The sequence below is a fragment of the Choloepus didactylus genome, chromosome 8 (assembly GCF_015220235.1).
Source record: "Choloepus didactylus isolate mChoDid1 chromosome 8, mChoDid1.pri, whole genome shotgun sequence".
NCBI classification, from domain to species: domain Eukaryota; kingdom Metazoa; phylum Chordata; class Mammalia; order Pilosa; family Megalonychidae; genus Choloepus; species Choloepus didactylus.
The window spans coordinates 106,350,329-106,363,066 of record NC_051314.1 but is presented as its reverse complement, the minus strand read 5'-3'; the positions used below and the strand labels follow the sequence as shown (position 1 = coordinate 106,363,066).

Below are 12,738 nucleotides of genomic sequence, written 5' to 3'. Positions count from 1 at the left end.
TTCCAGAAGACTGGCTTCTGTGAGCCAATAATTGTTATGCTCTTGTCAATGCAACCACCAGCAAGATTTTCTGGTTTTGCAGTGTCATTCCTGGAAACAGCCCTTTGGGGTTCTACACTTCTGGGAAGCATAAAGACAACATTGTTGCAAATGAGCCAGAAGTGACTTCTTGGTAGGCGAGCTTAACTCAGTGTGCAGGAGCACGCCACCCTGTGGATGGTACCAGTGATTTGGACAGACGCGTGCATTTTCAATCACTGAATCATCTGCCAAATCGATTATCAGACAAAGAGGAGGGTCCAGATGTTGACACTGTGGTTGTGGTTAGGAGATGACTTCATATCCATGTACAAATACTATCCTTAGAGTTATAGATTTAATTATGCCCCCCCCCCAAAAAATATGTTCAAGTCATATAATTCCTGGTCCTGTGACCCTATCTCAAAATAGGATCTTTGAAGCAGTTAGTTAATTAATCCATTGTTCATCTTAGCCATTAATTAAGATGAGGCCAACCTGGGTTAGGGTGGCTCCTAATCTATGACTGGTGTCCTTGTAAATAGGAAATTTGGACAGTCAGTAGAGACAGAGAGAGGACGGCTATGGGACGGAGGCAGAGACTGAGCTCTGCCATGGACGGCTGGCAAGCCGCCACCTGAACCCTACAGATTTCAGATGAAACACAGCTCTACCAACACCTTGATTTTGGACTTCTAGTCTCCAGAACTATGAGACAAAAAACTGCTGTTGTTTTAAGCCATGTAGTATGTGGTGCTTTGTTACAGCAGCCTAGCAAACTTTAAGACATTCAGAAAAATAACTCTGTTAACTAAGTCTTTAATAGAAGATAGTTTCCACCCTGACATGGCTGGCCTGATCTATCCTGAAAAAAGGCAGTTCAATATTCCTTAGTTTCCATAAAGCATTTTCTATAGTCACAAAGGTTTTACAATCATTTTTATGCTCTCTTATTGTTATGCTTAAAAATTCAAAGATAAGAGCGGCTTCGTTCTGACACTTCTCAAATGTGAAAATTGAAATATAGTTCCAGTTTACAACCATGAAAAGTATAAAACACAAAATGAAACCAACAACCATGTTCAGGCCTTTGGGGAATGTCACATCTTTATTCTTGAGTCAGGAGATAGACTCCCTACAAAATACCTCCCCTTCCAACAGCTGCATTTCATGCTGTTCTTTGATCCAGGCAGAAAAATTTCCCTTGGACTTTTAGCATAACAGCATACTGGTTAAAAGATTCAGACTGTGGAGTTTGGAGATACCTCAGCAGGAATCCCTATTCTACTACTTTGTCTGACCTTCTAACCTCAGTTTTCTCATCTGTAAGATGGCACAATAAGCAGTATCTCTACCTCACAGAATTGTGAAGATTATAAAAGAAAACGCATTCAAAGGACTTAGCACCAAACAACTGCAAATATCCTCTCGACCATTCTAGGCAAGCTATTTAATGTTCTGAATCATTTCTTTCATGTCATTGGTAGAGATTAGTTCTACATTTTTGTCTCAGAAATACTACTGCTTTTTAAAATAACTAGAAGGACATTCAAGGTCTTAGAACAACAAAATACAAAGTAAATATTGCTAAATGATAAAGGAGATACCTGATGGTAGCAATGTATCTGGGGAGCCACTGGCAGATGTTTCAGCATTTTCAGTGTTCTCTCCAAACTCCTTCTTATATATTGACAGCATATATGAGATCCTGTAATCTAGTCTGACACTCAGAATAAACTACAAGAAACATTAAATGCAACTTAATTTTCTATGATTAGTATAGTATTTTAAAAATGCAATTCATCACATTACACTAAGGACAACACAGCAATCAATTTTTTAAATGAACTAGTTAGAAACTTTATCTGTAAATTTTAAAACACCAGTTTCCTACATGTTCATCAGTCTTAAGACTGAGGAAAGCTATACATTTCCATTAGCCAAAGCAGTTTTGGGGACACCAGAAAACCTAACTCCTGAAAACGGCTCTCTGGATTTTTCAGGTGGTGGCACCGTACGGGTCTAGATGAAGAGGTAATGATGCCATAATTTCACTGAGCAATCTGGGAGCTCTTACTGGCTCTGGAAGGAGCCTGCTGGAGCTGTGACCCTCACACATGCACAGCACCTCAGCTACAATGACTTGGATTCCAGTCAAACCCCAACCAGTCCAGTTGAAGGGACAGCACCTATATACCACTAATTTTCCTCACTGGTGCTTGCTTTTCCTGGGAGTTTTTTGTTGTCATTGTTGTTGCTCTCATTAACTGACCCACTGACAGCAACTAAATGCCAAATAAGGCTCAGGACTGTGCCAGGTGCCACAGAGAATGCAAACGCAAGAAGCTCACTGGCATCAAGAAGCCAATAATCAAGAAGGGAAAATGTTGCTGAAATAATTAGGAAACTATTAAGGTGCTAAGTCATGTGGTATAGAATATAATGGAGATCAAAAAATGAAAAGTCAATATGCATTACAGATTTCTGATCAAAAAGGAAAACAGTAGAGGAGTGTTTGTACATGCCGTTACCTTCCATCCCAGTTTACATGTGACAGTCTCAGTTTAACCTTTTGTCTCAGCATAATTATTAATGGTGACCCCTACACTATCAAAAAAAAGTCTCATTTGGACAATAGATGATATGGTCACCCAAGTTTTAGGAAAACTGGTATGGTATGGAACCATCTAACCTTCTCCCTCCTATCTATGCCACCCTTGTACCACGCCCCCCCCATTCCTCCCCCTTTTCTCCGACCCCTTCTCATTCCTTCCCCTCCCTTCCTCCTCTCCTCCCTTTCTCCTTCCCTCCCCCTCCCTTCCCCTCCTCTCCTTCCTTCCATTCCTTACCCCCTCTACCCCTCTCTCTCATTCCTCTCTCTCCTTGCCTCCTCCCCCCTCTTCCTCCTTCCCTCTCTCAATCTCTCCCCCCGTCTTGCTCTCTCTTGTTCCTACCCCCTCACTCCACCACCACTACCCCCTTTTTCTCCTCTGCTAGATCTTTAATCTCCTAATGGGCAGAAAACATGCTTCATGTCAACTATGTTAAGTTCAACAAACATTTCTTAAACCAGGTACTAAAAAAAGTGCCAAGGAAATAAGTCCTGCCTTGAAGAGCTTACAGTCTAGAGGGGAAAACAAACACCAGACTATTGTTTAAACACACAGTTAGTGCTGTTCATGTTGACGAACTGATTCTAGTTAATAAAGGAGTTTTCAAAGAAGGAGGGATCATGGGAAAAGAGGACTAAAAAGGCCATAGGATCTGACAGCCTTAAGCAGAAAGTGGGAACAGAAGCTAGACTGCCTGAGGTGCTTAAAAAATAAGGGCTTTTTTTAACCTATATAAAAAGGTAAAGAGAAAATTAATGAAACACTAACTTTTAGTTGAAGATTAATACCATACTAAAGCAACTAGTATATTTAGTACTCTATTCCATAAATATAACCAAAAATTCAAAATTTTCATTCTCTAATATGTCTGAATATGAACAAAAAATGGAAAGTAGAAGGAAAGGGAGAAAAGGAAGGGAAAAAAAGGAAAAAAAAAGAGTGAGAGAGGGCCTGAGAGAGAAAGGGAGAAACAAATAAAAGAGAAAGACTAAAAAAAGAAAGCTACACAAAATGATGGAAAAGAGAGGAAGACCTTCAGAGAGAGAGAAAACAGCTGGCAGAAAGCAGATTTGGACAAGGAGTGTGGCTACAAAGAGAATTGTGAAGGGGCATTCTAAAACAACATATTCAAGAGCAGCACACGAGAACACAGGCACAGTGAAAGAGACCCAGGCACAGGGACACAAAACCAGAGAGAACAGAGGCTTCAAACAGAAATACATAAAGGGCCCACAGAGGCAGTAAAAATGAGACAGCCATAGGCTAAGTGCCACGGTATCACCATCTCATCATTTTTCAGCTGTCAGATTTTTTTTTTAAATGCTGCTTTTCTGTAACTGCAGGCTAAAATGAGGACCACGTATTTCTGAGGTTGTCCCATGAGTAGGACGACTATAGGCTGGAGCCTCATGAGGTCCTATGATCATTCCCTTTCCAAGTTTAAGAATAGGAAACTTGAAGTGATTTTTTTCAGGGTCATGAACATGGTTTGGGAGGCCTGCCAACATTTCTCAGGATTCAGCCTTTGGAATTCCTGGAGGAACTGTGAAACCTTTTATGATTATAAATCTAATTACTTTAAATGAAAATGCACAGACCATTCCAGGACTACTAACCCACTTCTGGCAGCTCACTCTACATTAAACTATGATAAAAGACTTAGTAAACAGCATCCAGAATCTTAATAAATCCTTGAAAACTCCAAGTTCCATTCTCCAAACCTGAAATCAATGCTATAATTAAGGCATAAAACTACTCTCAAACTTAAAAAAAAAAAAAAAAAAAAAAAAAAAAGTTAAGAATCCAGAGCCATAGTAATGGGGAATTTATTCACTAAACCCATGGGCATGAAATGATAATTTACCTCCTACAAATTCATGGAGCTAGGTATTAAACTAGGTTAATACTTAAAATCACTATTTCTAGCCTCTTGGGGAGAAAAAACAAAAAGAGAGAGTCACTTACATAAAATACGAAAAACAATTATTAGCAATTTACAAAATAAAAACTTATTTGAGATACTTGCTACAACAATAAATTGGGATACATGGCATCCCAGGTCCAATTTAATTTAAACTAAGAAAAAGTTGCAGTTCAGTTCTTAACTTTGCCCGGTCTCAGATCCTTCTAGTACAATTATAAAAATGTGCTATCATCAATTGTAACAAATGTTCCACACCAATGTAAGATGCTAATAGTGGGGTGGTATATGGGAATTCTGCATTTTATGCATGATACTTCTGTAAACCCACAACTTCTCTAATAAAGAAAAATAATTAAATTGGGGTCACCAGTAAAAGAGAAGATACACATGAAAGAGGTTTTATAAACCTCAAAACACTACGAGGTAAATACTATCACTAACAAATTTAATGTGATTAGTATGCTAAATAGCATCAGTGTGAGATGTCTTACCGGTTTTGTAACTAATTTAAAATCAATCAATTAATTAACTATCATTTCAGAATATTTACAGAGTGATTTAGAACAAAAGTATAAGGAATTAAATCAACAAGCAAAAGTGTGTATTTTCGCCTTAGTTTCTATTTTACAGCTTACCTGTAAAATCTCAATAATTTTCAGTTTGGTGTCCATCACGGTTACGTCCTCATGCTCCGTAGGGCTCGCTTGCTTGCTGGGATGGATGCTGGGCTGTGCATCAGGCACACTCATGGGAAAGATAGAGCCTCTACTAAGCACCATCTGGGTCATCATCTCCCCCACCCCATGGATGGTTCTCATGACGTTGTTTCCTGGCATGAGAAAAGTCTTTAAGTCAACACATATTATACTTAGAACATAGTTGTAATATTCAGTTGTCACAACAAGACCGAAACATGACAGGAAAAGTATTAAGGAGAGAATAAAATCAGCACTGCTTAGGGACCTTTCTTTGCAGATAAAGTTAAGATATTGCCCACACTTTAAAACGGCAAATTTTTCCAAATGAAAGGGCTTTCAAGCAACGCACCGAGGGTAAGTTATTGGCAGCTCTAATAACATCCAAATCAGGTGCTTCTGTAACACAAGTCCTACCTACAATAAGTCCTAATGGGCCCTTACTTTAATAATAATTTGAAAGAAAAGGTCATTATTAATCTCTAAGATTAAGTGAATTGCAAATGGGAATACAAAGACTGTATTTATACGGTGAATTCTAGCTTCCTAATCCTATCCTCAAAGCAAGGACTCTGCTTTCCTTTCATATCCCTTAAAAAGAGCTTTGAGGGCGATAATTACAACTTCATTTTAAAAAAAAGAAAGCGTCATCTGGGGAAGAGGCATATATTAGCCAATACACTTCCTATCCCTTCACCCAGTTTGAATAGAAAAGCATTATGCAAAATCCACAAAAAGCCATCATGTTCAAGAGAATTATGGAAACAAATTAGTGGCAAACATGATCATTTTCAATGAGGGATCACTCCCTTTCTATTTCTCCTCTTGAGCACGGTATTTCATTCATTGGTCCACCAGAAAAACTGCACCATTCATAGCATGCATTTATTCCTTATGCTGGACATAGAATGTATGAATGTTTCTTCCTGTCACTACTACAGTTAACATTCTTGAGCCTGACTGCTGTTTCTCACTTCTAAATTCCTACAAGCAACAAGGATTCAAAAAGCAATTATTTACTTTCTTTTCAGAACTAACAGGGTCTTTGCTTCATGGGTGTTCATGGAACCTTGCCTCAGGCAAAGGTCTGAGCATCCGGAAAACAATCCCCTTCCCCTCAGTGTCTCAGGGTGTTAATCAAGAGAAAGGGAAATGGAAATAAGACTGGATGAGAAAAAGCGCTCAGCTAGAAATGAAGAATCCAAACTGCGGGACTATCCACAGGATAGAAAGGCAAACAAACAAAGAAAAAGAAAATATTTAAAAGATGACTCAGGAGAATCTTGACAGCCCTGTGCAAACACACTACAATTGCCATTTAGCCACTGGCAACCATTATTATTTGTACATTGTAAAGGAGGGAACACCTTCTAAAATTCATTACTTTATTCATAAACAAAATTAGTTAAGAGGGTGGAACTCCAATGGTACATTTTACAGTACCCAAAGTAACATTCTTCTAGACTGGCATATTCCAGGCAGGAATTACGTGGGTGTTCTGAGAATCCGGGAGCTCTTATTACACTGCTACCGGCATAAGTCAAAAAAGGGATAAGAAAAATAAATAAATAAAAGGCAATCTCCAAGTTTGGACAAGGTTGAAGAAAAGGATTTGAGAGAGCCTGGTTTTCAATTAGAATAAACCTAGAGGGAGAATGCTTCATTGTCTGTGGTTCTCAAACAATCATAGCAGTTGACTGTTTCCAAACCCAGCACTGCTTGCTGCATGGATTGCAGGGATACACATCTGGTTGTTGGCAATGGTTTTGGATCATCTATGTTCAAGCAGTAAATTTATCCAAGATTTGATTCAAGTATGTCTATGTGTTAGCCTCCAAGAGATGCTTTCTCACCACTAACACAGAACAGGCTACTTTGTTATTCTTACCCGATTCACACAGAAATCCTTGGCACCCACAAGGTCTGCATCTTATTTAGATTTGCATGGAAAATAATCATCTAATCCAAATGACTGTTACACAGACAGTCCATACAATTCTTTCCCCCAAATATAGATCTTGTCACTAAGAAATTAAAATCTAGAGACTGGAACCATAATAATATGTAACACATGTTGTCACTGAAATGGGAGGGTTCGTTCCAACTGTTAGCCACAAAATTTGCCTGACATTTCCACGTCTGGCCAACTGAGAGCTCTCAAATTAAAAGATGCTATATTTTCTGGATCTGCTTGGTGGTGATGAGAGATGATTAAATTGTGAACTATTAGAACCTGAAAAACATAAGTCAAACATCACATAAATCATAAATGTACAAAGTTCCTATATCTATTTTTCCACAGAAAAATTTCTAATTCTAGACTGTTAAGACAAGTCAAAGATGATCAGTCTTTAACATTACAAAAGAAGAAATCTTACTATTTCTCTTCTCAACCATAATTAGTTAATACCACTAAAGAGTTTTCACTGGAAAAGCTACTGTATTACAGATTTTCCAGACAACTAACCTCTAGAAATTCAGTATTTCATGCCTTTTATATTAAGTCAATAGCCAGAATTTCGATTTATGTACAAAGTGTGTTGAGTTGATTTGAAGATACAGGAGTCATCTTTGGTAAGAGAGAATTGCTTAGAAAGAAAGGCAGATTCTTTCATTACATAATTGAATAGACATTTTAATGAATCCTAATTTCCTCAAGAGTAGAATCCAAAAGAAAGATACACTGAGAATGTGACTAGGAATGGTAACCGGGAATAGAATGCATTTTCTTTGACTGTTCCAATAAGACAAGTTTCCATAACCAATTTCAGAAAAATTACAAGCCATAAGGAAAAAAGCTGCACGGACCATAATTTAATTTTTCCCTATTCAAAAGTCATTTTATGGCTTGGTGATCACTACTGGGGACAAAAACCATTGATAGCTATGTGGATTTATAAAAGGTACAACAGATTTAACAGAATCTTACTTGATCTGAAATTTACCTGAAACTCTACTGGTATTTTATTTTATTTTAAGTCATCAGCTTAATTCACTGTTATCTCTTTCTCTTAGAATTATCGAATGTGAACACGCATTCTATAATTTCTCTCTGAGTAATTTTTCTCAGCAATGTAATTGTTCTGTGACTACTAAAGTCAGTTCAATGTTGTATAATAATAGATGCCAAAAAATAGATAAACCAAAAACTATTATTATTTTCCCTGAAACATATTTTTACAGTTAGATTTGAATAAATGCATCTGCTGTTATTCATTTGAAACAGAATATTAAACCATAAAGATGTGACTCAGGAAGTCTTCCTACTTCCAATCCCTGTTCAAAATCTCCTTATAAATTTCTGCTTGCTTGAAAAAGCCTGCACTCTCTAGAACTAGAGAATTTTTCTCTGGAGCAGTGCTTTCTCCCAGTGGTTAGAGGTCTTGGTTATAAAACTATTTTCCTGTATGCAAAACAAAGCCATTAAGATAACATCAAACCTTAATTTGGCTAGTGATAGAAGCATCTATAATAACAGCAGAGTAATAGCTGAATTGGGACTAACCTGGAATAAATGGAAAATCAAGATTTCACACCCTGGGAAGATAATATATAGCCAGCACTCCCAGTTCCAAGTTAGACCACAGTATGTTGGAGAGCTAGATATCCAGTCCACATAGAGTTTTTATTCCATGTTCTTGGCATGGAGGGAACTTGCTCCTCCTCTACCTAGAAGTCTCTTACCCAGATGGCCATATGGCTTACTCCATCAGTCCTCTCTGATTTCTGGTGTACTGATCCTTCCTGAAATAGCCTTCCCTGGCCACCCTACCTAAAATTGGACTTCCATCACTTTCAATCTAGGCATGTGGTCATGGCAACAACAGTGTCTCACGTCATGTTATATATTTGTTTCTGTTTACTGTATCCCCTGCCCCAAGCAGATCAAACACTCCATGAAGACAGGGATTTTGTCTGGTTGGCTGTTCTAGCCCCAGGACATGGAACAGTGCCTGATGCAGAGGAGTCATTAGATAAATGTTTGTTAAACAAATTAATGCATGAGTAAAAGGAAAATAAAAATTGGATAAACAAATGAACTATTAAAAATGAACATGACATTTTTAATAAGGTTTGTATAAAAAATTAGATCTCATTCCATTAAAGCTATTTCATCTTTTATCAAGGTGAGATTTTGCTTACTTGCCTTGACACTTTTCTAAATTTTATCAAAAAACAGAAAATTTCATATTACTTAAAACTTATTTATTAAAAGAAAAAGAAAAATTCATAAAATTGATACCAATGAGAGCAGGGAAAATAATGAACTTGCTTTTATCAAGGGCATATCACATTCCATGTACTTTGCTAGGACACATAATACCCTTCACTTCAATTGATCCTCACAGCAGGGTGAGAATTTGGGGGATCCATTCCATTTTACCCAGCCAGAAAATGGCAAAGCCCCAAATCCAGGTCAATCAATGTCAATGTGCATCTTCTTTCCCCACACCATGCTGCTTCACCAACAGACCCATCACCTTAAAAGTTTCCAAAGACCCCCAATGGACTTAGTCATACTTAAAAGCCTACTATCCAGGACTTCAGGCTATGGTCAAATAAGAGGATCCAGGAAATTCTCTTTTCAAAACAGAACTATAAGTGGGACAAAATTGACCAAAGTAACCATTTCAGCACCCTGAGAAGAGATCACAGGCATAGAACAGTCTGCAGCATTTATGCTTCTAAGAAGAGTGGGGGCCTGTGGCACCTGATCTGGGGTTGCTCCCATTCCCCTCCCTACCTCAGCTTGGTCAATGTGGAGGTTCCACCAAGGCAGGGCAAGGCACAATGACCAGGTGCACCCCCCCCCACAATTGAAGAAGGATCATTAATATAGAGCAGTGTGTATATCCTTTCCTAGCAGCTTCATCAATGAAAGTGACCCTCTCAGATACAGGAATTTAGGGAGAGCCAATAATTCTACTAGTCTCGGGATGTGTTGTAGGGAAGGCACATGTCCAGCTGAGACTACACAAGGGCAGTGGTCATCCACAAGCTCCAAGGTGATCCTGAGGCTGCACATATGCACATAGGAAACCTGAAAGAACCCAGTAGAAAATAAAAGCTAGGGCAGACTTTAAAATGGCATGAACCTTCAATAATCCTCTACCCAAACAGACATATGAGCAAAGTACTAAAGTAACCTTACTGGCTCCATGTTGTTGAGCACAGCCTCTCTCCAATTATTAGCTAACAAGTAACCTACACAGACACAACTAACAAGTAACCTACACAGGCACAACTAATAGGAAACCAGTAAGACTCTTATAATATATTCTGCATAAAATATATTACATATGTGTGTGTTTATTTATGTATATGTGTATGTATATGTATATAAACACAAATACATACTGAGCAGAGACAACCACAGTTATATAATATAGGGGAGAGAGAATTCATAGATTTAGCCCAAGCTAGTTTCCAAACAAATAAATGAATGAACAACAACAAAATAATATCAACAGTAGCAGTAACAAAAATAACAATGGTCAGGTAAAAATCAGAATACTCAAATATATTATGTTATCTAAAATCATCAGTTTTCAGAAACAGGTAAGTGTTGCATATACAGGGGGAAAAGCAGTGAGCAGGAACAGTCTATACATATTTCCGAAAGTGTGATAAACAAAGACTTCAAACAGCTATTATTAATATGTGCAAAGAACTAAAGGAACTCATATTTAATGAATGAAAAGAAAGTATTCCAGTGAAGCCCCAAATGGAAATTCTCACAAGGGAGACAGAAATCATTTAAGAAGAACCAAAGCACTAATTGATGAAAAATTCTGTAGAGCAGCTTAACAGCAGATTCAAATAGGCAAAAGAATGAATCATAAACTTATAGATAGGTCAATAGACATAATCCACACTTAAGATCAGAACTAAAAAGTACCGAAGAAAAATTAATAGAGCTTCAGAAACTCCAGAGGCCAAATCAAATATACCACTGTACATGTAATGATATTCCTATAATGAGAGGAGAGAAAGGGTAAGAAAAAGTACTTGAAGAAATAATGACCAAAAATTTCCCAGTTAGGATAAACAATCTACATATCCAAGAAGCTCAAAAACCCCAAGTAAGATGAATACAAAGAGATTCACACCTAGACACATCACAGTCAAACCATGAAAGCCAAAGACAAGGAGAAATCTTGAAAGCAACAAGAGAAAAATGACTCATCACATAGAAAGGAATATCAATAAGAATGGGTGGAAGCCACAAGGCAGTGTAATGACATATGTAAAACACTGTAAGAATAAACTGTCAATTATGAATTCTATATCCAGCAAAATGAAAGTGAAATAAAGACAACCCAAGATTCTAAAAAGTTTCCAAAGATACTAAAACTCAAAAAGCCCACCAAACTCACTGACAGAAAGAGAAGATTCCACTTAAAACTTTGTACTGGACATGTGGATTTAATATTAATCATATAATGAATTTGCTCACATTATTCTCAAGTGATCTTCTCAAATCACATCTTATCATATATGATCAGCCACATACTACTAGTGGCATTTTCCTTATACTGCAAAATTTAATTTATGGGTGGCCCCTATTTAGAGAGTATTCATAAAGCATCCAATCTCATCTGGCTCTGTCCTAGGGACACTGAAGGTGGGAGGACATAAGAGCAGTATTATTTACAATCTAGTTAGGGAAACATAAAACATGTCCATAATAAAATTTAAGAACAAGCACAAGGCAGGTGAAGATAATAATAGTAAACCGTGGAGAGTACCCAAAGTTGCTTAGGATTTTTTTTTAATTGTGCAAATTATCTTAGGTTAAGGGGGTGGGAGGCATATTTAAACTAGGTTTTGAATGGAGTAAAGGATTTAGATTAGAGAAGTGTGATCTTTGTGAAATCACCATCCTATTCAAAAGCTTAATCCTAATAAAATATGTTCCGATTCCTTATGAAAATAAAATTTTATAATATGTGAAAAAGAGCCAATAAAAATAAAAAGTACTTTGTAATTATAAGGTATAACTTTAAAATGAAAAGAAGACATGCATGCTTCCACTACACATCTGAAAAACAACTCTTCTCCATTTCATTATATTCCATTACAGTGATCACTACCTTACTAATGAATACATGGTTCCACCACATAATCATGCTCATCAGTTCTTACAATATGGCATTATTGACACACAATAGTGCCTCTGTTAGGAGATGTCCTTCAGAGGAGTAATTTATAAATACTCAATGGATGAAGTAGATAATATAACACCTAATTTTCTTCATTCTAAATACTCACTCACTGAATACAGTGTATTGATAGACCATTTACAAATCCCATGTTTCTAAGGGCTTAGAAAAAGAGCAAAACAAACACCCACTGAAAGCATTAACTAAAACAGAGTAATGTTATTTTCCATCTTTTTTCCAATATTATGTAGACTACTTAGAAGAAAAGTATTTCCCATCCTACACCCTAAAGTGTTATTCAAAAGTGAATTGAAAAAGCAATTCAT

At 37.2% G+C, this 12,738-nt stretch overlaps 1 protein-coding gene across 4 annotated transcripts in view; it reads right to left on the bottom strand.

Annotated features, from left to right (window-relative positions):
* Positions 1–12,738, bottom strand: part of ITPR2 (inositol 1,4,5-trisphosphate receptor type 2) — a 550,850-nt gene that overhangs the window by 328,689 nt on the left and 209,423 nt on the right. For all 4 annotated transcript variants that reach the window (XM_037848345.1, XM_037848346.1, XM_037848348.1 and 1 more), the window contains 2 exons: positions 5,190–5,383; positions 1,626–1,755 (listed from right to left, as the gene is read on the bottom strand). In XM_037848345.1, the coding sequence (XP_037704273.1) occupies positions 1,626–1,755; positions 5,190–5,383 (324 nt within the window). The remainder of the gene's footprint in view (positions 1–1,625; positions 1,756–5,189; positions 5,384–12,738) is intronic.